The following is a 23,746-nucleotide window of genomic DNA, read 5'->3' on the forward strand; positions in this document are numbered from 1 at the left end:
TTGGAAAATTATAATATCTTAGCATATAGTGTATGTTGCTGTGTGCATGATCTATTTTGTGACACCATGATGGGAACACACCATTACTACTGGCTAATAGGAAATACAAGGCATTTAACACAAGACCTTCAGAAGAAGAGCAGGTCCACTGTACTCGTGTCTCATATTTTTACACATCAAAATTAAGGAAATCTACAATATATACGGTTGTAAGACTTGACGTGCATGACAACAGCCACAAAAAAATAAATAAATATGAATAAAATAAATTTAGTGCTGATGAGGAAACAGCAGGTTAATACAGGATGAAGAAACGAGACAAAAAAGACCCCCACAAAAAGAAAGTGCTTTTTAAAGAGGACCATTTGTAAAACAAGGAGCATAAAACCAGATTATAGGCAAACAATGACACAATCCCTTATGTTCATTCCTGTAATACGCTGTGAAGAAGAGGATTTATACTTTATTGTGCTGGAATGCATAGAGGCTGCCTTGCGTCTCCCTCTGCATCTGCCTGCCTCTTTGGGAATCAGTTTTTCCTCCTCCTGAGGCCAGGTGTAATCCCTGCATGGAGGAAGCAGAGATGCCTCCAGCCAACTGCTGATCAGCCTCATAATGGTTTCAAGTATTACCAGTGATACCACCAGAGGGAAAAACTCCTTCAATCCAATCTAAAGCTTTCTGTGCTGACTCCGCACTGCGCGGTTTGGTTTGGGTGGCTGCTTGGTGGATTCCTCTCTGCTCGTCTCCTGGTCTGGAGTTGGATTGCATTGGATTGTCTTAATTGTCTCTAATGACTAAATTGTCCCAACTATTTGCTTCATTAGCTGTTTGTTAACTCTATTAGGGAGGAGGAGATGGTAATTGAGGGTGTTAATGGAGGCCTCGTGATGAGTGCCACTCTGAAAGCGGCTGAGAGTAAAAGAAAAACTGTGATGCCTCTGCTGTGACCGATTGTCGGGGCGAGGAAATGACACGTTAAAAGGAAAATAAGTGGGATTTACAAAAAAGCATCAATCAAAGGGAATAATATCATGTTCAACACACCGTACAGTTGGAATTACTTCAAATAGAGTCAATATTTACCACTAATGCAGCAGGTATCACTATAGTCTCAGCACCTATCCCTCAGAGCTCTGACTTAAACCCTGTGAGCTCTGTCTGCTAAACCCAGCTCAAGATTAGGCTCTGATTGTCCAAAGTGCAGCAGATAAAGTGGGATTTTCGGTAGTAAAGACAGATGTTTCCGAGGAAGTGAAGGGATTCTGGCTCCACAGAGGAGCTTTAACTTTGTCATCGCCGTTCAAGATTTGGCCCGCGTGCACCCGTTTCTTACACTGGAATCTGGGCGAAGCAAGGACAAATCCAGAGTCAATATTAGCAGAGGGTCTTAGAGGAGAGACCACACCCGAGTCAAACAACATTTGGCATATAAATACCCTCCGACTGTCTTTATTCAGCAGATACTATCACAGGTGGAGAGTCGGGGCATTGTTTGGACTCTCATCGGGGAGAAAAGGCTAATTAACAGAGTGAAACAGGACAATATGCTAATTAAAAACAAGTAGATTAATCGAATAATGAATGTGTAAAGGCTCAACAGAGACACTAAGTGTATATGGTGTTTATATGGGAGCTGCTTGTTTTTGTCCCCTGTAACAATAATAAGGTGCTTTAATTCTGCTGTAAAATATAATAATTTAACCAAATTTAGCTCAAAATAAGGGCAGATTCTGTTTTGTTTTAGCTCAGACACAACAGAGTAATTTAATATATGCAGTTTTCGTAATTTGAATATTTCATCCTCTTACATCATGAAAAATGCTAATGAATTCTATCAAAATAGGAAAAAGTCACATCATAAAACAGGTTTCGCTCCAAATACCCAAACATCAGAACGTGCTGTTTAGAGATGGTTTAACAGAGCTGAGCCCTTTGTTTCCCTGAGTCATCCTGGTCAACAACAACAGTTATAAATGTTTGTGACCATTTGTTTGTTCATCCGTCATCTTGTCAAGTCGGAACAGACCAATAATTGAATTCCTGTCCGATCAATAACATGTGATTTGGGCATTTTTGCATCAGTTTGCATTTGAACATATTTGTGCATGTGAGAGAAAGTTTAATATATTTCATGAAGCTGCTGTCTTCATTAGTTCCTGTCGGTTTGTCCATTTTGCTACACCACTCCTTTTTTCTTCAATACATTCATATTAGGCATGCATACAAATATGAGATAATAAATATGACTTTGGACTTAATAAGACAGAGACTCGTGGTGCGTTCCACGTTGTGCATCAGTTCCTGTTTAACACACATGAAGTTGCAGGTGAAATCGTGGGTCACTCAGCTCTTCTCGGAAACTTTGACCCCGCCTGTATGATCTCCTCTCGTTCAATCCCAGAGTGTGTGAGATTTTTTTCCCCTGTTGTTCGCTCTCTCTTCTTTTCTTTCTCATTCTCCTCTTCTCTCCCATTCTCTGCCACTCTCTCCAGTTTTTCCTCCTCTCTTTTTTTTTCCAACACATAGGTGGATTAAGGCAAAGGGGCTTTTGTTTAGATAAAGCGAAGGATTAAGGAGAGATTTGCCCCCATAAAGTTGTGGGCTTGATGGGCCTTTTATCCCTGCATGTCCCTAAAGCTGTGTTGCCTCTGGATTAGGACTATACAATGGGGCCCCTTGTGCAGAGGGATCCGGGCCAGAGAGAGACAGGAGAGAGAGAGAGAGAGAGAGAGAGAGAGAGAGAGAGAGAGAGAGAGAGAGAGAGAGAGAAGGCATGCAAGGAAAAGAAATGAGACAGAGGGATTGAGACGAGGGAGAAAAAACGCAAGAAGAAAGAGAGAAGGGGATGGATGGAGAGAAATGAGGGGGAATTATACAGCTTTTAGAGGAAACTGACAGGTTGAAAACTTTTAGAGGAGGGATTTGCAGAGGAGATCCTGAGATCTTGTCACCAATAAAGGGGATTTCAGGAGGATTCAGAGGCGTGGTGCTGACAATAAACCAGCACAAAAAAATGGTGGCTGTCTCTTTAAATTCATTTATCTAATGTGCTGGAAAAGAAATAAATAAATAGGGGGAGCGAGTCTTACTGTGGAAGTGCGGCTAATAACGTGTCTAAGAGGTGGCTCCTGGCAAATTGCTTTGTTATTCTTGTCAAAAAGGTCTCCTGCAAGAAGTCGATTTTAAACTACACATCAAAATGATTAATTGCCGTGGGATGAACAGATGCTGAAATACCCTTGAATGGTGCCGGGGAGGCTGGAGTGCAGACCTAATGTATTCATGAAGTTGCAGAAACATCATTAAGAGTATTAATTAGCTATTAGAGAGCGGAACTTGACTGGATGTAAGGATGCTTTTTGTTATTCATATGGAAAAAAACAAACAAGAGGATGAATCTGGCAAATAATAAATAAATAAAATCCCCATTTTCTGCTACGCGAGAAGCTCGGGGTGTGATTAACCAACGGGAAATCAATACAAGTGGAATGAATCAGGCAAATAGAAATACATGAAATCCACATTTTCTGCTAAAAGAGAAACTCGAACCTGCAGGAAATCAATACAAGTCCAATTTGACTATGTCAGTTGTGACTTCACTCACTGTTGGGGGGGGTTAAAATCCACAAGAAGAAATCACTGACAGCCCACATCCCTTTTCCAAATTCATTTATATGTATTTATATTTTGGGTATTTCCTCATTGGAGGTCATTGCTCACCTTGTATTCAGCAGAGCATGGCAGGGCACAGGGGTGAAGGGAGCTGTTTTTCTTTTTTTGGGGGGAGTTTAAGCCCCTCAGATGCGCTGGACAGCTCTAGTCGCTCTAAGGAGCTTTAGGTGGAGAGGCGCTGAGAAGAAACTCTTTCTCGCTTTAATTGCTTTAGAGACGGTCCTCACAAAGAGACAGTGGCCAGATTTACCTCCCGTTTAAGTTCTTATTTCCATTGGTTCACAAGTTAATCCTCTTTCTTTCTCAGACCTCGCGGAGAAACCGAGTGATAGGAGCCTACCAAGGCGACAGAAACCAGGGAGGCACACGAGGTTTCTTTTCCTTTCTTTTTTTTTAATAGACCATGCAGGCGAGAGGGAAGACTCGCAGGAGGAAAAGTTATAGGAAACAGAGTCATCAATGAAACAGATAATAATAATAATAATAATAATAATAATAATAATAATAATAATAATAATAATAATGTTATTATTTATTGCCACATAAATTTAAATAATTAAATCTATCAATAAGTGCAGTAAGTTATATTATGTTAAAAAAAATAGACATGTTTGTCCTTAATTAATCGTTTAAGCAAATAACACTGACGAATATTTATTTCAGATCACGTTACCAGGAGACTGTATATATTAGGTTATTTGATACAATTTGTGATATATATAAATGAGTTACCTGCTTTCATCTATTTATTTGAATTGAATTCTAGGTAGCTATTTCATCAATGTAATAATTTAAAATAATTTTCATAATTTTAAGTTATTATTTAATTTACATGTACAAGTAAATAAATGACTTATAACCCCCTCCCCTTCACTACCTCTCTCACGCACACACACGCGCACACATTGACCGATGTAAGATTGATGATAAATGTCCACAAACCACTGATTGTCGATAAAAAAAAGTGCAGTTATGTTTAAATGCAGCCTGAACATGAATATTCTCCACTGCATGAAATCTTTTGTCTCCTGTTCCAACTTGTCAGAGTGAGAAACACACAGTCAGAGATAAAACTGCGTTAAAGGCCGAGCACTTTCCCAAAAGAAAAGAAAATCTCCCAACAAAATATGCGAGCTTTACATTAAAAGGCTACTTTGCGCTGCCCTTAATTCCCTACCTAAACGGTTTTGCTCCGGGAGAAGAAATCTTCTCTATAAACCCTTCAAGAAGAGAAGGGCATTATTGCCCTAATCCTCTTACCCGCAGTCATTTTAAGACAGGGGTTTTTGGAGGCTGAGATGGCGTCTTCTCTTCCCTATCCCATCCCAAATCCTTCCTGGCCGGGGAGAGTGTAAAGGCAGCGCCCTGGCATCTATTAGCCATCTCTCTCCAAAGTCCCCCTCTGCTCCAGTGCAGAACAAGCCGAAAAGCAAACAAACTAAAGGGTGCTGGCTTTTCTTCACCGAACCGGAGGAGAGGCACTGGTTCCATGCAGCAAGTGCGTATGAGAAATGTGAGGAGAAAATTAAACAAAACGGCTTTTACGCACAAGCTTTTCGGCTATTTCCCAGAATTGTATATGATCAGAGTGGGTTGATAAACTTAACTGTTAAATACATTAAAAATAAAAAGTCATCGTATAGCCTATAATTCAATCATTTTGTTTGCATTCTCACTTATATATTGCCTACATTCATTTAAAGGTGTTGGGCCAAGCTGCAAACCTGAGGTCCTATCCTATATGGGCCAAATTACAAATCACATTTTTAAAAGAATAATAATAAAATCTCCCTTATGAAGGAATTAATTCCTAGACTTTTGTTTTTGAAAACAAAGCTTAATTCCTCACCCTTTAGTTTTGTTTATGAAGTTGAGTGCAAGAAAAACACCGTGTGCAGTCAGACGCGGGGGGATTGGGCGAACAGAATGTGCTTAAATCGATCATATTCGGAAAGAGGTCCAGACGTCACAGGGACCAAAGCCTGCAGCTGGAACATCAACTATCTTATTTACGTGAGTGACGGCGCCGGGCAGCCAATGGGAAGCCGCCGTGGCCCCCGCGAGGCTCCCCCTTAAAACGCACCAGCAGATGGCGGCTTCCCACTGCAGCGCGAGACCGCGAGACAGCAGCACGAGCAGAGAGAGAGAGAGAGAGAGAAACACAGAGAGAGAGAGAGAGAGAGAGCGAGAGAGAGAGGGGATCTGAAGCGAGAGCAACAAGACAAGAGGAGTTTTCCACCGAGCTGAATATTAACTAAACACGAGGAAGAGTGGACCACTAACCAAATCAACAACAACAACAACAAGTGAAGTAGCTGAGAGGAACCTGAAGAAGTCGAGGAGCTTGGATTCTCTGCGCTTCTGAGAAGGACGCGACAGAAAAGACGAGTGTGTCCACCGGAGGTAAGAGAACCAACTTCTTAAACTTCAGTTTATTCTGAATTCGTGATTTGCAATAGTTTTTTTTAAATGTGTGTGTGTGTGTGTGTGTTTTTATATATCCTTCACTGTTCATGTAGCCTAGAATCTGTTCAGTGAATCTGGATTATTATTAAGTGCAGGTAAAAGATGTGCACGCGTTATAAGTTGTATTATGAGCTGTAACTAAATTGAATTAGTTTAAAACACGTTATTTGCTGAAGTAAAAAAGCAATAACCGGATATGTGATTTTTATTAAATGTTGGCATTTTTTTGTAAATTTCTTTTCTGCACCAATAAGTGAAATGAATTATGGCTACATTATAAATAAGGGGCAAATTTGAACAGAAGGTTTAATAGATAACCACATGCACTTTATGCAGGAGGCCAACAATCACACATAATAAAATAATTGAGCTCCCGGTGTTCACTCCCGTCATGATCGAGATCTCTGCTCAAATTTAACACTCTGGAGTTTAGATTTAAAAAATCTCAGAATCCCTGTGAAGTGACACTGAACCACATTTACAGAGGAAAACACAAGATAATTTCATTTTTATTAAAATACAATATGTTGTAAACATGATAAAGTCATTAACTATCCTCGCAGGGACTGTGTCATCCTCAAATATATTTGATGAAAGCTTCAAGTAACATATCAGGCGCTTCAATCCCTTTAAACCTCCGCCTGGCTCCTGCGTATTAAATATCCTTGAAAATAATATAAATCAAACATGCTCCTGGAACTCTGCCAGTTGACACTGGTGACACAGCAAAGGGCAGATTGACAGGTCGGTCTCTGCCCCCCGAGGGGCTGTTAGCAAATAACATTTCTCCTCATTTAGTCGGATCACAGAGTTGCACTGTACATGCCAATTTACATAATGACGGTTTGATAATCGAAGCATTGAGCAGGAGCTGCCAGGAGGGCCCTGCGGTGCCCGGAGCACATGGAGGCTTATGAATGACAATAACACAGAGCACCGACGGGCCCGGGAGCCATTGTGCTGGATTGGATATGGAGAGGATGAGGATGTGTGCAGGACATGAGCAGAGATGGTGAAGATCCTGAGAGCGCAGGGTTGGAGGACAAAGTTCTTTGTACATAAAATACAAGAGGGCAAAAACATGCATTTCTTTGCTGTGTTTTGCACGATAGAAAATGTGAGGTTAAAATAATCGGCAGTTGCTTTAGTCCCTCACACTTTCATCAGTGATCCTGACTCAATTCTGCAGCTTTAGAGAAACGATACCAACACGTGCTGTTCATATTTATTCCCCTTATCAATGTTGTTTAACGGGTTAATCCGATTTAATGTGCAGAAACAATAAAAAACAACGCATTAAAATAAACAGTTCCACTACTAGGACACGCGCGCGCGCACACGTGCCCACCCTCCAGCGCACGCACACGTGCACAGAAGGTAACTCCGCACCGGGCCCGTGCGCTGTACGTCCGTCCGTGTCAGCGGTGATGATGAATGGAGGGCCTCGCAGTCGAAACCTATTTGCACTTCCATTAGACGGGGAGCCAAATGGGGATCAACATGCATATTTTTACCCGCGGAGGAGCCATACATCTCCGCCAAAACGTTGCCCCGGGGCGATGGGATAAGAGGCCGCCAGAGAGAGGGGGCAGCGGGGGACGGGGCGGCCGGGTGGGTGGGTGGGGGCTCCATTCAACTCAAATACTTGGGGGAGTAAAGTAAATGTTTAGCGAAGCACCTTCTGTCCCGGCGAATTAAACTATTCCCCACTGCCCTCTGATCACATTCATCAGCCGCCGCAGCCACTTAATAGGCTGGGAATGGGCACTGCGGGCACACACACGCGCGCACAGACACACACGCACACACAGGCACACACACACACAGAGGCGCACGGTTCATGCACTGCACTAAAACTGCCTTTTGCAAGAAAGACCACCCAGTCTTCTTCTCTGTTTTAGCCGGTTTAAATTGGTTTAAATGGCCTATAATAATAATAATAATAATAATAATAATAATAATAATAATAATAATAATATCATGCAGGAACAAATGCTTTCAATTGACCTCTCGCTTTTATTATCAAGTCATGATGATCAAAATATGCCAACCTGTGATAGGCTGTATATTATATTGTTATATTAATAAAATTGTCCTTGGTAAAATTAACATTAAACTAATTTCAAATTAGCCTATGACCAATATCTAATATTTATACCATTTATACCAATTCAACCATTTCAAATATATAATTGTGTGACCTTTTCAACCAATGTTGATTTGTTGTTGATAGTTGTTTTTAATCTTTCACAGTTTGACTCTAGACTCAATGACTTTTATAAAAACGGACCAAATTAGAAAATAAATAAATGATGGTTAAAAAAAAAGGTAAAATTACAACCTTAAACTTGTGATGCAAATATTTTTTTACAAGTTTGTCTGTTTATGTCCATAACTTGCAGATCCCTGGCTGAGGAGCAGCCTGTCACACACAGCAGAGAGATTTATATCTCCTCCTCCCTGTGGTCTCTCTGTAATAGTTATAATAAGTGTTTGGGCCGCAGAGATCTCCTGTCCCCCTCCTGTCCCCCTCCTGTCCCCCTCCTCTCTGCTAATACATATCTAATCGTGTCCTCCAGCGGTTCATCTATGAAAGTCTCGGCCGTGAAGGAGAACTAGGCTACAACATGAGAGTTTTGGAAATTGCTGCCTTTAAAAAAAGACTCGGACATGGATATGTTCCCTCAAAGAAATTAATCTGTGTCGGTGGAAGAATATTAAATGTTCAGGCCTCGGTTCGGTTTATACAAAGGCCAAAATAAACGACAGGCTCAAGCAATGCGCTCAATTTTGCTTAGAAATTAAAATCAAAAGATCAAAATAGAGTCATTATAATTGAACAGCAGCACATTAAAACATAATCCCGGTATCTGGTTACAGGTTTTGCCACCGAGACCCGGAACAAATCTCCTTGTATCATTTTCCAACACATTTCATCAAAGCGTTGATCTGTCAAAGCATCGTTTTCTGCGGGGATTTGGCTTCATGCGGGATCACGGCGACACGTGAACAAATTCATGAATAACGCATCCGTCTCGGTTCATTATGGGAGCCACTGATAATTACCCCAATTTAAAGTCTTTTGTATAATTAATGGCATGAACACAGTGATAATTGGATGTTAATGGATAACACTTTTGTCTGAGTGTGCACATTAAATCTGTTGGCCCTTGAGCGCATGGACCTGCTGTCAAAAAACAAAAAGAAAAAGAGCTGGTGTGTGATTCATATCACTGCATCACATAGACTTTACATAAGTGTTTTGTTTTCTTTTTGTGTTTCTTATGTCTTAACACAAGTGGAGGGAAAGGGAGTGGGTTGGGGATCACACTGGTCACAGCGTCTCCCTCAGCATCCATGCGTCCATCCCTTAAAAGTCAAAATGTCTCTTAAAAAATATGAATCACTGATTGTCCAGCTCTAAAAATCACCTCCTCTTCTCCTCTTCTCCTCCGCAGGTAGCGACCTCTCACCATGCAGCACTACGGGGTGAACGGCTACTCTCTGCACGCCATGAACTCCCTCAGCGCCATGTACAACCTGCACCAGCAGGCCGCGCAACAGGCGCAGCACGCGCCCGACTACCGGCCGTCCGTGCACGCGCTTACACTGGCCGAGAGACTCGCTGGTAATTGAGTGCACACACACGCACACGCACACTAGCCACCAACGCAATGGCGATGATGCATCTGTGTTATAACCAAACTAAATCATGTGCTTGTTTAATATTTTGAAACAGTGCAGCAAACATTTATGATGGAAATAAAGTATCAAAGTTTTTACCTCCCCATGTGCCCAGTAAAATAAAACCTGCCGTGTGTTTTCTCTTCCAACGGCTGCGCATTTCAAGACATCATCCTGGAGGCTCGCTATGGCTCTCAGCACCGCAAACAGCGCCGCAGCCGCACGGCCTTCACCGCTCAGCAGCTCGAGGCGCTGGAGAAGACTTTCCAGAAGACCCACTACCCGGATGTGGTGATGCGGGAGCGGCTGGCCATGTGCACCAACCTGCCCGAGGCCCGAGTGCAGGTAGGCCTGTTCGGAAGGAAAATCACTGTCCGGGAGACACAACTATCACTGAGTTCAGAGGAGCTTGGCTGTGCGTAAATTTGGCTTTACGCACAGATTTTACACGTGTATTCATATCAGTGTATTACTTCTTTACTTCGTGGACTACGAATTATTTTTGTGGATTTAAATAAGTAACAGAATTAATCAAAATAGTAGATAAAGAAAAGAGTAAACTTTCTTTTGCATCAATATAAACCACAGTTATACACAATTTAAATTAAAACTAACCTAAAAAAATCTAAATATTGTATGTTTTTTATGTACTTATTCCTTGCTTACATTCATTAAACTTTTACAATTGTGCCTGCACAAAAGAAAAGGCAGGTTATTCATCTGAATATACAGTTAATTCTAAAATATAGTGTCAATTTAATTTCTGTTCTAATTCTCAAATCTCGATTATGATCATTTGCTTCTAAAGTTCTGTGATAATCAAAACTCCATGTTATCCTGGCATTTACTGACTTTGTGTGCTTTTCACATGTCACTTAACCATTTGAGACCCACTGAACTCAGATATTTATTATCTGTTGAAGTCTCCTCTACAGTTTTTTTTTTTAATTCACTGTTGCTGTTTCTTCTTGTTCTGCCTCAAACTCACCCCCTTCTTTTCTCTTTCATCAGGTTTGGTTCAAGAACCGCAGAGCCAAGTTCCGCAAGAAGCAGCGCAGCCTCCAGAAGGAGCAGCTCCAAAAGCAGAAGGAGGCGTCAGGGGAAGGAGGGAGTGAAAAGGAGGACGCACCTCCCTCCACCACCATCCTTCCCGACACCCAGCTGCCTCCTCCATCCTCCTCCTCCTCTTCGTCTTCTCTGGAGACAGACGGTCCCGTGGTCCGCCCTGTGCCGCTGGACATGGAGCTGAACGTCACGTCTGCGGAACACTCAGGCAGCGAGTCGGCGACAGAGGATAATGCCACAGATAAAGAGGACGAGAGTAAATCTCAAAGGGAGGAGATAAAATGTGAGAGAGCAGTGACACCTGGAGACGTGTCCCCCTGCAAAAGGCTCAGCCCTAAACAAGGTAAACACTTATACTTTATTTTGACAAGGAGAGATAATTCCTTTCTTTATCCTTCACAAACTTGTGAATCAGATGACATCCCACATCTGCAACACTCCATACATCCACTGACTAACTTTTTCCCCTCTTCTAACTCTCTGTCCAGATTCCCCCCTGGTCTCTCCATCCGTGACCCCCTCCTCTTCCAGCAGCGGCCTGGCCAGCAGCGGTCCTCTCTCTCAGAGCCACGCTTACTCTTCCTCCCCTCTCAGCCTGTTTCGTCTACAGGAGCAGTTCCGCCAGCACATGGCCGCCACCAACAACATGGTGCACTACCCCGCTTTCGACCTCGCCGCCCCATCCTCGCTGCCCTACCTGGGAATGAATGTTAACATGCCCCCTGCACCGATGGGCTCCCTGCCCTGTCAGTCCTACTACCAGTCCCTATCCCATCATGCCCAGCAGGTGTGGAACAGCCCGCTGCTTCAGGCGTCTGCAGCCAGCGGACTCACCAGCCACAACAGCAAGACCACAAGCATTGAAAACCTGCGTCTGAGGGCCAAACAGCACGCCGCCTCGCTGGGACTGGACACAATGACTAACTGAGAATCAGACTGTACGGAGGACAATGTAAACTCGACCTCAGCATCGGCCTACACATCATCACATCCCACTGCGTGTCTCTGTGACTGTGATCGGCCTTTAGGAGCCGAACTGACCCCTACTAGAGCAGATGGACACAGGACATGCAGAGATGTTCCACAATTAAACCAACATGCACTGGACCTACAGAACTGAAACAGCTTTCAAAGACAAACCACACTTCCATGACCTTATTGACACCTCTCAGCTTCTACTGCAGCTCAAGATCCAAAAGTATCCCACATCCTTTGGAAAAGAAAAACCCAGAAGATACTGAACATTGCATGAATAAGATGCAGCGGATCAAGTGAATGTCCCAAATTCACAGGACAAGCCGTGTTCTTGACTCATGATGACGCTTCCAACAGACATGCTAAGTTGGACCCTCACAACGCCTGAAATAATATAAAAAAAGATAATGTGAACAGCTGACGACGGATGCACTCAACTTAAAAGACAATGCAAACAATGTTTACAAGAATAATGTGAATGAATGAGGCACTTTTGGAGGAATAATGTTTGTTGGCCAGGAGGAAAAGAAAAAAAGGTATCACTCACGCAGCAAAGAGACCATTTCTGTCAAAAGACCATTGACTTTTCAATTAAGAAACGTGGTTATGTACATAGCATGTACTACATAACAGCACATACATAAAAATAAACCCGAGCCATGTTGTCCTCAACAGCATAATTAAACGTGACTAATTTACCAGTTTAATGGCCAGTAATATGCCACTTTGCACAGAGGCTGGCTTGATGATGAGAAAATGATTTCAGTGAATAAATTCTCAAAGCTTTTAATTACATATTGCCCTGGGCTGAGGGAGCTGGGGCGAATGCAATTATGAACATGCATAGCATTTAAAGCGGCCTTTATAAATTCAAAAGGTCTCCACGTTAAACAGTTACAGTAGCAACGTGATTGACATCAATTGGAAATCAATTTCCATTGAATTCACAAGGATATGCTCAACATATTTGGACGATTAGATAAATGCTGACCGGACTCGTATTTTCTCAGCAGCTATTCTTGCCTTAATATTCTCTTGAGGAAACATGCAGCTTGACTGTTAGCACTTGATGAGGAGAACCCCACGCGTCTCTGATGTTTTCTGTTCATGTGTTCTGGCAAGTTTAAGTCTTCATATGAAAAAAAAAGCACATTATTTTAATATGTAAAGTACAAAAAAGTTTATCTATTAATGTTTACTGGTAGGGTATAATTGTAAAGTTCCTATTATGTTGTATAGTTGATAATGGACTCAGATAAAACTCATTTAGCTGTCAGATTGTACGATTGTATTTGCTGAGCTCACCGGCAGCAGCGGCCCCTGTTCATTCCTCCTCTCTTGGTTGTCTGTGTACAGATCCTGGGTTGAATTAATATTTTATAGGTGTTCAGTTGTTTTTTTTTTCCTCTGGAATTGACTTAAAAGAAGCAGTGGAACAAATCTGGGTCGTTGGAAAACCGCCACCCTCTGCAGTTTGCAATCAATCCAGAGAGAAAAAAAGCCTGAAGTCAAAGAAGGTGAAGAGATTTCAGTGAATAATTGACCCGAGTCCTCTGTGTCCTGCTGTCTTGACTCTATTTGAGTTCCCTTGTTGCCCTTATTCTAATGCTGTCCCCCCCCTCGACTGTCTTCTGTCAAACTACTCGGTCCAGTGGTAGATAGATTTATGATGGAGGAGAAAGTGATGGGACCATCAGCAGTGTTGTTTCCTTTTTCTCCTCCCTAACAATGTAGACTTGACCTAGTGTTGTTGTAAAATTATCATTAAATAAAAACATTGCTTGGAGATGTTTATATGGAAGAGTTCTCTGTCTGTGCTGGATATTTGGTGGATCGGGACCAAACTGACATGGGTGACGATATGTGGCTAAAATTATATCACGATAAAAACTCAGTCGATATTGATTATTATTATGACAATAATTATTATTTCTTTTAGGTTTTAAGACAGATTTTTGTTCCTAAGTGAAGGTTGTGATTTAAACTCTTCTTTATGGGCAGATAGTGACAAACAATAACTAAACAGCAAAACATTTTACAAATCTAAGCGTATAAGCATTATATCAATACAGATTGTTCTTTTGTTATATTGCTAATTATTATAATTATTAATTATTGTTTTATTGCCCACTCCTATATGCATTGTTAAAATCGAGTATTAAGCAAAGAAAAGCTATTGATTGAGTGTACATGAATAACTTAGTTTAAACTCATTTTTTACATAAAACAAAGTAGACGTAAAAGAAAGTGAAATATAATACAAAGCTATATATTTACAGTGATATCAGTCCAGCTTTTCTTCTGCCTCAAAAAGGAAATAACAGAAGAAAGGGTGACAGTGTGAGGAAACGGAAACAGTGAGATGAAGAAGAGTATCAAGAACAACTAAAATGTGGGAAGAAGGTAAAATTAAAAGAACAATTACAGGAAAAAATTAAACGTGAGTTATTAGGAGCATAAGAGGGACAGAAAAAGACCAACGTAATCTGAAAAATAAAAAGCTGCGCGGAGACATAAGCCATCCCCAATGAATAAGCAGGCCATTATCCTGAAGAATGACGGCCCGGGGCGGTGATTATGCTGCTATTATATCTTTAACAGCATGGTTTGTCAAAACGCACAGACCCCCACCCAACTGTGCTCCTACACACACACACACACATGCACACACATGCACACACAGACACAGACACAGACACGCACACTCACACACACAAACACTTGGACATCTCTTCCATATCCTCCAAAACATGCCCTTGCTCTTCCCGCAGTAAAACTTTACATTCTGTCTGTGTGACTTTGCTCTGCTGCTAATTGAAATGGCCTCTTACATACATTTGCCCCTCGGTGTGTGTAAATAACAAATGCAGCCGGTGCCGGCCGCTGCACTGAGGCACAATCCGACCGTTATGAATGAGCGCTTTCCAAAAATCGGATAGAAGGGGATAATGATCTCACCAGATTAGCGGCGTTAATGTGGGTGTAACACCTCACCCTAACCTTGTTGTGTTTTATTACACCACATACATGTGTGTGTGTGTGTGTCCTCGGCCAAGGGCATCCCGATCGTGTGACTGATAAGATTGTGGTGTTGATATGCAGCCGGAGTGAATGTCCTTGTTATCCAGGGGAGGAATCTGTCCAGCTACACAGCAGGATTTCCTCCCATGGGGCCGAGGAGCAGAGAACATAACACAATATTCTTGTTCCAAGTGTTCTCTCTTTTCTCACCACCCATCCCCCAAACACACACACACACACACACACCCCGGGGGTTGAACACGGATTGGTATATTGTACTGCTGCAGGGTCAAGTGTGTTGAGCCCTCGGTGCTGGATCAGGTGCTTCCATCTCTAACACTCAGGGCTGTATATTCACCACTGATGCCATAACCACCTATTTATAGGCCGACACTCATCTCCATCTACTTTCCTTTAAGCAAGTGATGACATGTGTGCGTACGTGTGTGTGTACTTATATCTTTGTGAGGACCATTTTAAACATAGACCCTACAGAGTGAGGACATTTTGACCGACCCTCACTTTTTTAAAAGGGCTGTATGAGGGTTAAGACTTGTTTTTAGGGTTAGAATTAGGTTTAGGGTCAGGGTTAGGCATTTAGTTTGGATGGTTAAGGTTAGGGTAAGGGGCTAGGGAAAGTATTATGTCAACAAGTTTCCTCACTAAGATAGAAGTACAAACATGAGTGTGTGTGTGAGAGAGAGAGAGAGAGAGAGAGAGAGAGAGAGAGAGAGAGAGAGAGCATGTGAATTCTGTGAAAACCGCTGCCTAAGAAAGAGTAGCCAACAACTCCCAGCTATGGAGCCGAAACTTTAAAACTCTGGTTGTCTTAACTTCTCAAAAAACACATTTTATAAAAGTAACTTGTAAACATGTAAATATTGCAATTTTATGTTGTAAATAAGACTGTTATAGAAATGACACGTTTTACACGTTCTCAGACAACACACACACACGCACAGACACACACACATACACACACACACACACTGAGCCCCCAGGAGCAAGCCCCACCACACAAAAATCACAGTGTACCATTCAATCAGAGCTTTTTCCTCCCTCCTCTCCATGGTTCTCTTAAAGGTTTTAACCATGGCGAGAATGAAAAGTGCCAGCGTTAGAAACCTTGGCCCATTGAGGAGGTGACAGGGTCTGCCAGAATATGATCCTAATCCTGTTTCCAGCATTCTTTTAGCCTACTGGCATTGCCATTTCACTGCATATTCTCGGAGCTGTCAGGCCCAGGGAAATCCCTCTAATAGTGCATTGCCCAGATACACATCAAAGCCCTCCTGGAAACCACCAGCAGGAACTTAAGGCAGAGGGAAGCAAGTATAATCAGGCTCACAGCTGCACATGCACACGCAACAAAGCTGAAACTTAGCTGGACACCATCATTCACGCTGAAATTTAACTCGTACATTATGCTTGAAGATGTCCAAACTTCTCTAAAAAATTGGCATGGCAACAATCCTTGTTCTTTTCCTGGAGGCGTTTTTTTAAACTGACTTTTATTTTTGATATGTTAACTACTTCACAGCGGAAGATAGAGAGATGAGATAACTGCAGGAAAAACAAAGAGAGTGATATCAAGAGGCAAACAACAGGTGTCTAAACTGCATATCCTGGGCCAGCCTCCTTTAGTTCCACTTCATCTTCCATTTTCTTCTTGTCCTTTTTTTCTTAAACACTCTGACTGCCATCTCGCCCCTCCCCGGGTAATCTTCTTAGAGAGAAGAAAACCCCCATTCTCTGTCTTCTTAATCTGTCTGCAGCCTAAACCTACGGTTGCATTTCCAATGCGGGCCCCACTAAACTGAACGGCACTGCTCTCAGCCAGTTCATGGAGTAACATGTCTGCTGTAGCAAGCTTTTTGGAAGAAATTTAAAAGGGAAGTCTTCAGTTACAAGGGGAAATGCCTCAAGCAATTTGTAGCTACAAAAAACCCAGGGCAGCCGCAGCCACATGAAAAACACAAAATAGGACTCTGTGCTTGGAACTGCAATTAAAACTGTAGGGAAATATTAAGCAGAAGGGTTCATCAATCAAACATCAGACGAATTAAAAAGCTTCATTATGTAAATGCCAGTAGTGGAAAGTAACTAACTACAGTTATTCAGGTACATAAGAACAATTCTGAGATACTCCCCCCCACACACACACACACTTTTATGCCACTTAATGCTTCGCCACTCAGTTCACACGTACAGTTTATACTCCTCTTGTCTTCATTCATCTGAAAGTTGTTACCCTTCCCTTTGTGATTAAGATTTTGCATTAAAACCATTGTTGAGTTTATAAAATACAATATATTGTTAATGATTGAAACCAATCGGTTTATTAAACACGTTTCAAAAATCTGTGAGATGACAGCATTGATTTCCCCTTTGAAATAACCACAAATATGTAATAATCTCATCACCCTTCAGATTTATCTTGTAACCATTTTAAGGGGACCGGCCCCTAAGTCGGGAACCATGTGACTACATTTGTATATGAAGAAATCACAACATTACAATACTTCTTGCACACAAACATGTTATTATATGTCAGAAGCCACCTTTCTGCACAATGAGTGCTTTTACTTTTGATACTTTAAACATAACTTGCTTATTACAGTTAAGATTGCAAGACATTTATTTGTAATTTGTAATTGCTTATTTTTACTTAGATTTAACATAAGATATCTTCATACATCTTTACTGGTTTATACAAAAATCATACAAATCCAGTACTCCCAAAGAGAGAACTTGCTGGTTGAGTTGAAACTTTGCACCAAAATGATTTAAAGAGATAAGAGATATTTACTTATATATAGATACATAGTCTGCCCAAACACAGCATGAACAAAGTATCATGAAAAACACAAATGCAATCATGACAGATTGTAAATTGGGTTTTAGAGAAGAGTACGAGATCGAGAGCATGAAACTCTACATGTGAGATTTACTGTTGAAGTGGTAAATCTGTGTTAAACAGAAAAAAAAAGTCATCACATAGTATGGGAAAAAAAATAAAGGGAAAGAGAGGACGTTAACTTACTCATGTCTCCTGCTCTTGATTACTCTAAACCTCCTCAGTCTGCAATACATCTTTCCCTGTAAACTAAAATATAAATTAGTTTTTGAAAATAGGAACCTCTGTAATCTGGAAAATTTTCTGTCTGACCTGTGGCTGAGACAAGCGAATAACCAGAGAGCACATCCTGCTGTGCTCAGTCTACACAGAGCTTTTTCTGACAAAGACCCCCACTAGTGAAATCCTCTCTCCCACCACAGACTGGGACATGATCCTGGGTTTGATGAAAACAGCAGCATCTGGTTTTAATACACAGACTATAACTAAGACACCATTGCCCTCCAGGTGTGTACCAATAAAACATAAATACACATGAACCACTGAAGACACAAAACTGAAATGTCAACAGTCGCAGGTAAAAACCCATTGAAACATGTAATGTAACCCAGTGAAGACATATTTCTTTTAAGATGTTCCATTTGCTTTCTGCTGTCATTTAATAACCTGCTGTCCCTGTTTCAATATACAGAGCTCATTACTAAAGAGTACAAGATCATTCATTCAGCATCGGAGCGAGTGTTGTATGAGGTGAAAATATTAGACTGTGACCGTGTGTTGCATCTTTATTGACCAAAAAAAAGGCAACATTTGTATTTGAAAACACAACAGAGGCATGGTTGTGCAGTTAAATCCATAATATTCATCTTTCTAATACACAGCATACATCTTCCTAACATAGGCTTACACACGGGGACGCAAATGCACAGCGCTTCATTGGCTAATTCAATAATAAAGCAGGCAGCCAGTCGAGTCTATAGACAGGCAGAAAAGAGAGTAAGTCATCTCAATAGTCTGCCGTCTCCTGAGTGTTAAAACATGTAAATTTATGTAAGAGCCCATAGGAAACACATATTTACAATACGTTTAGGTAATCACAAGATGTGCGAAGAGGCATTCAAGACCCTGGAGACGAAAGCAGTCAATACAAAAATAGTTTTTATGTGTCATTAATTCCCTCTGCATTCCCCGATACATCCCCCTGTTACCGCAGTAATACAGTAATCACTCACAATCGCACAGAAAATTATCTGCACTCATCTGTGGAATAAAAAAGCGGAGGGGCAAAACAGGGCGAGACGTCCTATTTTAGCTCTTTGCTGCCTCTTTAATGTTCATCTGGGAGCCGCATGGCTGCCGTCCATCCCTGCACGGGGATGGGAGTCGGCTCCTGCACTTGGAGCAGCTTAATGACGGTGGGATGTGGTTGGTGGACTCATTAGACACACGCACACACACACACACCTTTTTCACGCAACATTGCCTGGGCAGGACAACATAAAGGGTCATCGGCGGTGTGATGGAGAAAGAGGCACCTCCACGCTCACATTAGGTTGATAAGAGGAAACGTTTCACCTCTGGGTGATGCCGATGCAAAACGGAGTCAATCCAGCAGTAATAATGAAACTTGCACAGATTCAGATGTGAGAAGCCAAATGGTCAAATAGGTCATTACCTGTTCATTACGCCCTCCTTCCACACAGCCCAATATTACATTATCAGGCAAAGCCATCAAACCTGATGAATTACCATGATAGTCATTTTCACTGGAGACTTAAAGAGAGAAGGTAATTCTGACAGGAATGTGAGTTTCACTAATGTGATTCCACAAACTGATACATACACACATACTGTGAGAAGTGGAGTTCCTGGGACCTCTATAGATACGTGAGCTTAGTGCCCTCTAGTGGGCAAACAGTATAGAGGATGCCTTTACTCTTTAGTTACTGTTGCCACCTATGGGGTAAAAATAAAACTGCAAGTAAAATACACACCACAGAGCTGGTTCCATACCTCATCTTTTTTTCCTATTGTGTTGAAAATCTTTTTGTATTCAAGGACTCCAGAAGTGAAAGTTGGCATTCCTCTTGGTGTATGAGTCTCCAAAGGTGTCCAAAACAAATAGTTCAGATCTGTCCAGTGTGTCCACAGTCATGTCCATCAACTGGAGACTTCATTCACTCAGATGTTGGAGTCAGCAGCCAAATGTGCTTCAACAGGTACAGTTTGTAAATGTTGAAAAGAATAATCATGCCGCTGTGTTGCTCAGTACTGGAGAGTCGAGAAGTCCACAGGCTCAGTTTACGTCAGCCTCCTTAGCTTGCACATGTAGATAGGCCCAAAGTTAGCCGCTAAATGTGGGATGACCATCTCACCCAAGTGGAGGTCAGGGGCGAAGTGAAAGGTTTTCCTAAACATGCGCGTGAGGGGTCGCAGATCGACGACCTGGAAGTGAACATGATTGGGAAATGGGGGGGGGAAGAGAAAACAAAAAGGTCAAAACAGTCTGTGGGATTTGGGGTTCTGTTTTCATTATCAGGGAATTCCTACAGTCACAGCAAGAACAAAGCACATACAAGAGGAATCGAGCCTCAGTACATATACAATGGGCAGCCCAGATATAAATGTATAATATAAATAACCTTTCATGAGACAGTTGCAACAATAAGGCTGCTGCTGCGGACTGTTTCTAATATGTACAGAGAATATCGAAAAACTACAGATACTGTATATACGTGTGAGTGTTTATGAGGAGTCACTTTCCTATTAACAATCTATGACTACTCAATGTGGGAGATGCATCTCTAGTTTACAGTTTTTGATACTGACAGTTTGTCTGACTGACCTCAACGCTGATGCCGTGATTCTCTCGAGCCAAGTGAACGGCTTGTTCCACCACACTCAGGTTCTGGATTTGAGAGAGCGTACAGGTGGAGTACATGATCTCCCCACCTGGACATGCTGCTTGGATTCCCGCCCTTCGGGAGAGATAGCAGGGTTATTAATTTTTTTATAAAATAATCATGTTCACTTTTAGCTTTAAGGTAGAATCGTTAACTGTATATTGAGACAAAATGTAATCTTATGAACTGCAGTCACACAGATACTTACAGCAGCAGCTCCAGCTGTAGCTGTGGCAGCCTCCGTCTCTCTCCAGTCCTGATCTTATTGAATATATTATTGTCGTCTTCCATTAGTGAATGTCTGTCTGTGGTGCAGGGAACGTCCACAAGGACCTGGACACATAGAGGAAAGGAGGATGTGGACAAAGTTGAAGTATTTGGAAATACATGTGATTATTCGGGTACTGCCTATCTGTACTTTTTCTGAAAAAGGATAAACATGATTATGTGTCTTACTCGGTCAAAAGTGTTCCTCTCGATTTCCCCCCACTTGGTTCCATCAAAGGAGGTGATGCGTAGGTTCTTTTCTGTAAAGAAGTGCTTAGGAATGTAGCTGTGTAGGATCTTTCTCAGTCGTAATGTCCGAGGCGCAGAGGAGTCATTTACACACAAAAACCCTTTACAATAAACACAAACAGGGAAAGGTTAGCAGCAATTCACTGACAGAGCAACAGAACTACGACTGACAGAAAGAGAACAGGCGGGGGAGATCACTCCACTTACTGATAGCCTGTGTCTGAAGTAAAGCGAGGGTCTTGCCTCCTGGAGCAGCACAGAGGTCAAGGACATTGTGACCTTCTTGAACATCCAGTGCAAGACAAGGCAGCACTGACGCTGCGTCCATCAGGTAGTAACCCAGCAACCTCTCTATGTCTGGCCTTAAGAGAACAAGAAAGAACTGAGCGTCAATCGTGGAAGATTACACGGTTCTCAAATGTTCAATTAGTGGGTCCTTTTAAATGTATATATATATGAAAAAAAAAAACACTTTACAAACTAGTTACAAACTACCCGATTAAAACCCAATTAAAACCGCAGGGCCAATGTCAACAATGTTTTCTGATTACTGACAGCAACAGTCTCCTAAAACAATTTAAATAGCCAGGCCAATTCCTTTGTTTTTGTTACACAAACCAGGGTTTTTAAAGTCTTATGTTTTTCCTGTCAATCTTTTCTAAATTCCCTCTAATGACAAAGCAAAAACAGAATTTTAGAAAAGTTTGAAAATGTATTAAACAGGAAAAAGGAACCCTTTTCCATTTCAGTAGTCATATCAAAACTTCAATCAAAATGTTTGGCCAATAAGTTGAATAAGCTCACCTGGCAGGTTTGAATCTGGTGAGATCTCCTCGTGGAAACACTACACACTTGATGTTAGGACTAAGCTTCAGGGGAGACAGCTGCTGATCGTCAACATCAGATTTCTCCACAGGAACATTATTTGATTCCTCCTCCACACAAGTCTCAGATTTCTCCTCCGAGTATGGCTGAGCTGCAAATGATTAAGAATATAGAAGTTACATTTATATAATATAATAATATGACTTTAGTTTCATAGACGATTCACATTGAGATAATAAGGTTTGGATCATAAATCTGGAGGAAACTATAGTGTAAAATAACATATCATCCGAGTCTCGGACAAAAGAGATTCAACAATTTTAGACTCCAGGATTTATCCCAGAGCAAGAGATAAAAAGACACATGCATTAGATCAGGATTAAAAATCTTCGCTTAAAGAGAATGAGTATTTAATGTGTAATTATGTATGATTAAAAAACACAACAGTAAAATTCATGTAGTGAATTATGACGTAAAATTACTTTTGACGAATTCAACTTAAATGATTGCTGATCTCGATCTGAAAGATTTCTAAGCTCTCAGTAACAAAATCTGAAATCACAACACTTCTTAAAACTCTCTTAAACTAATGTCAGGTTTACTGTGAACTCTGGCAACACACGCCTACCCTCTGTATCTGTGTCGTTGATGAAGTCTCTACATCCCTTTGCTTGAAGGTCTGCCAGGACGTCCTCATGGGAGAAATTGTTGAGCAGGGCTCCGTATTTCCTCTCGGACAGTAAGGCCACTCGGACCGACGGCCACAGCTCTCCCAGATGGGCACTGTAGCTGGCATCAAAGTGCTGCAGGGCCAGGGAGGAAGCTGGGCACTTGGCACGTGTAGCAGCCTGTTAAAACATTAAGGAGGCAAAAACATTGATTTTAAATGGTTTTGCTTTAGAGCTGGATGAGATGGCCAAAATTTAAAAATGCTCTTATCAATCAATATCGATAATTATCACGATAAATGCCACATTTTTATTCATTTTAAGTTTAAAGACTGATTTTGCTCCTAAGGTTGTACTTTTAAAAGTCTTCTTTAAGAGCAGAGAATTACAAACACTATGATTATATTGCCCAGTCGTGTTTTGATATTCTCTTTTGTAAAAGTTTACACAATGAAGAGCACGGTTCGATTTATATTCTTCAATAGGAATAAAACAGTATATACATTATATCTTGATGTATCAGAGTAACAGTAGAAACACAACAAAGTTACTTTATGTTTTGTGCTTGACTTTTTCATGAATATATTGTGTCATATCCTATATTTAGCTGCAGGAGTCACTATCATTTGTTTTAACAGAGATAACTATATTTCAGGGGCAGACATTTTAGTCGAGCTCTCGCTGGCCATGGTGCACACATCACTGTCAAAAGGACCTTTGGTAGAGATTTACTTCATGTAGCTATGTGGCTAATAAATTTAACAGATAAAAAATATGGTGTTATGGCTGTTTCATCCACTGTGTTACCAACGTACCCATTTCTCTTTCACTCGGTGTCTTCTGGGCGTTAAACTCCTCAAATCTTTCACTTTCCTCAGCAGCAGTCTGGTGTCCATGAGCAGCGCCATTACGCTGTGTGACAGTTAATTGGGTCCGACTCCGCTCCGACAGCCCAAAACTAAAGTTCCCCCACGCATGAACTATCCCGAGGGGGTGGGCCTTAGACAAAAAGCAAGTTGATGATTGGACTAGAGTCACGTCAGTAACCTTTGTCCACCAATGTGAGGATACTTCCGGTGTTCCCTCTCGCC

At 41.5% G+C, this 23,746-nt stretch overlaps 2 protein-coding genes across 3 annotated transcripts; one reads left to right on the top strand and one right to left on the bottom strand.

Annotated features, from left to right (window-relative positions):
- Positions 1-5,658: 5,658 nt before the first annotated feature.
- dmbx1a (diencephalon/mesencephalon homeobox 1a) lies at positions 5,659-13,651 on the top strand. Of its 2 annotated transcripts, none has more exons than XM_035169358.2 (5): positions 5,659-6,078; positions 9,600-9,768; positions 9,976-10,170; positions 10,837-11,233; positions 11,379-13,651. In XM_035169358.2, the coding sequence occupies exons 2-5, from the start codon at positions 9,616-9,618 to the stop codon at positions 11,816-11,818; spliced, it is 1,185 nt and encodes a 394-aa protein (XP_035025249.1). In that variant the 5' UTR covers positions 5,659-6,078; positions 9,600-9,615; the 3' UTR covers positions 11,819-13,651. The 2 variants fall into 2 exon arrangements, with proteins under 2 accessions (XP_035025249.1, XP_035025250.1); XM_035169359.2 differs by having other exon boundaries at positions 5,673-6,078; positions 9,600-9,769; positions 9,992-10,170.
- Positions 13,652-18,513: 4,862 nt separating this feature from the next.
- Positions 18,514-23,621, bottom strand: nsun4 (NOP2/Sun RNA methyltransferase 4). The gene is made up of 8 exons (XM_035171604.1): positions 23,471-23,621; positions 22,616-22,835; positions 21,967-22,138; positions 21,370-21,524; positions 21,103-21,263; positions 20,855-20,979; positions 20,589-20,721; positions 18,514-20,188 (listed from the first exon to the last, which is right to left on the bottom strand). Exons 1-8 carry the CDS (start codon positions 23,561-23,563, stop codon positions 20,045-20,047), a joined length of 1,203 nt encoding a protein of 400 aa, XP_035027495.1. The 5' UTR covers positions 23,564-23,621; the 3' UTR covers positions 18,514-20,044.
- Positions 23,622-23,746: the final 125 nt, after the last annotated feature.

The sequence above is a fragment of the Hippoglossus stenolepis genome, chromosome 11 (genome assembly GCF_022539355.2).
Source record: "Hippoglossus stenolepis isolate QCI-W04-F060 chromosome 11, HSTE1.2, whole genome shotgun sequence".
Lineage (NCBI taxonomy): Eukaryota > Metazoa > Chordata > Actinopteri > Pleuronectiformes > Pleuronectidae > Hippoglossus > Hippoglossus stenolepis.

What these genes read in the sequence shown, in the direction of transcription:
- nsun4 (XM_035171604.1), bottom strand. Translation starts at nt 23,563, where the DNA reads ATGGCGCTGCTCATGGACACCAGACTGCTGCTGAGGAAAGTGAAAGAT. An exon ending in ACCGAGTGAAAGAGAAATGG is followed by an intron (nt 22,836 to 23,470) that starts GTACGTTGGTAA and finishes ATGTTTTAACAG; the next exon opens with GCTGCTACACGTGCCAAGTG. An exon ending in CAACGACACAGATACAGAGG is followed by an intron (nt 22,139 to 22,615) that starts GTAGGCGTGTGT and finishes AATCATTTGCAG; the next exon opens with CTCAGCCATACTCGGAGGAG.
- dmbx1a (XM_035169358.2), top strand. Translation starts at nt 9,616, where the DNA reads ATGCAGCACTACGGGGTGAACGGCTACTCTCTGCACGCCATGAACTCC. An exon ending in CACTGGCCGAGAGACTCGCT is followed by an intron (nt 9,769 to 9,975) that starts GGTAATTGAGTG and finishes TTCTCTTCCAAC; the next exon opens with GGCTGCGCATTTCAAGACAT. An exon ending in TGCCCGAGGCCCGAGTGCAG is followed by an intron (nt 10,171 to 10,836) that starts GTAGGCCTGTTC and finishes CTCTTTCATCAG; the next exon opens with GTTTGGTTCAAGAACCGCAG.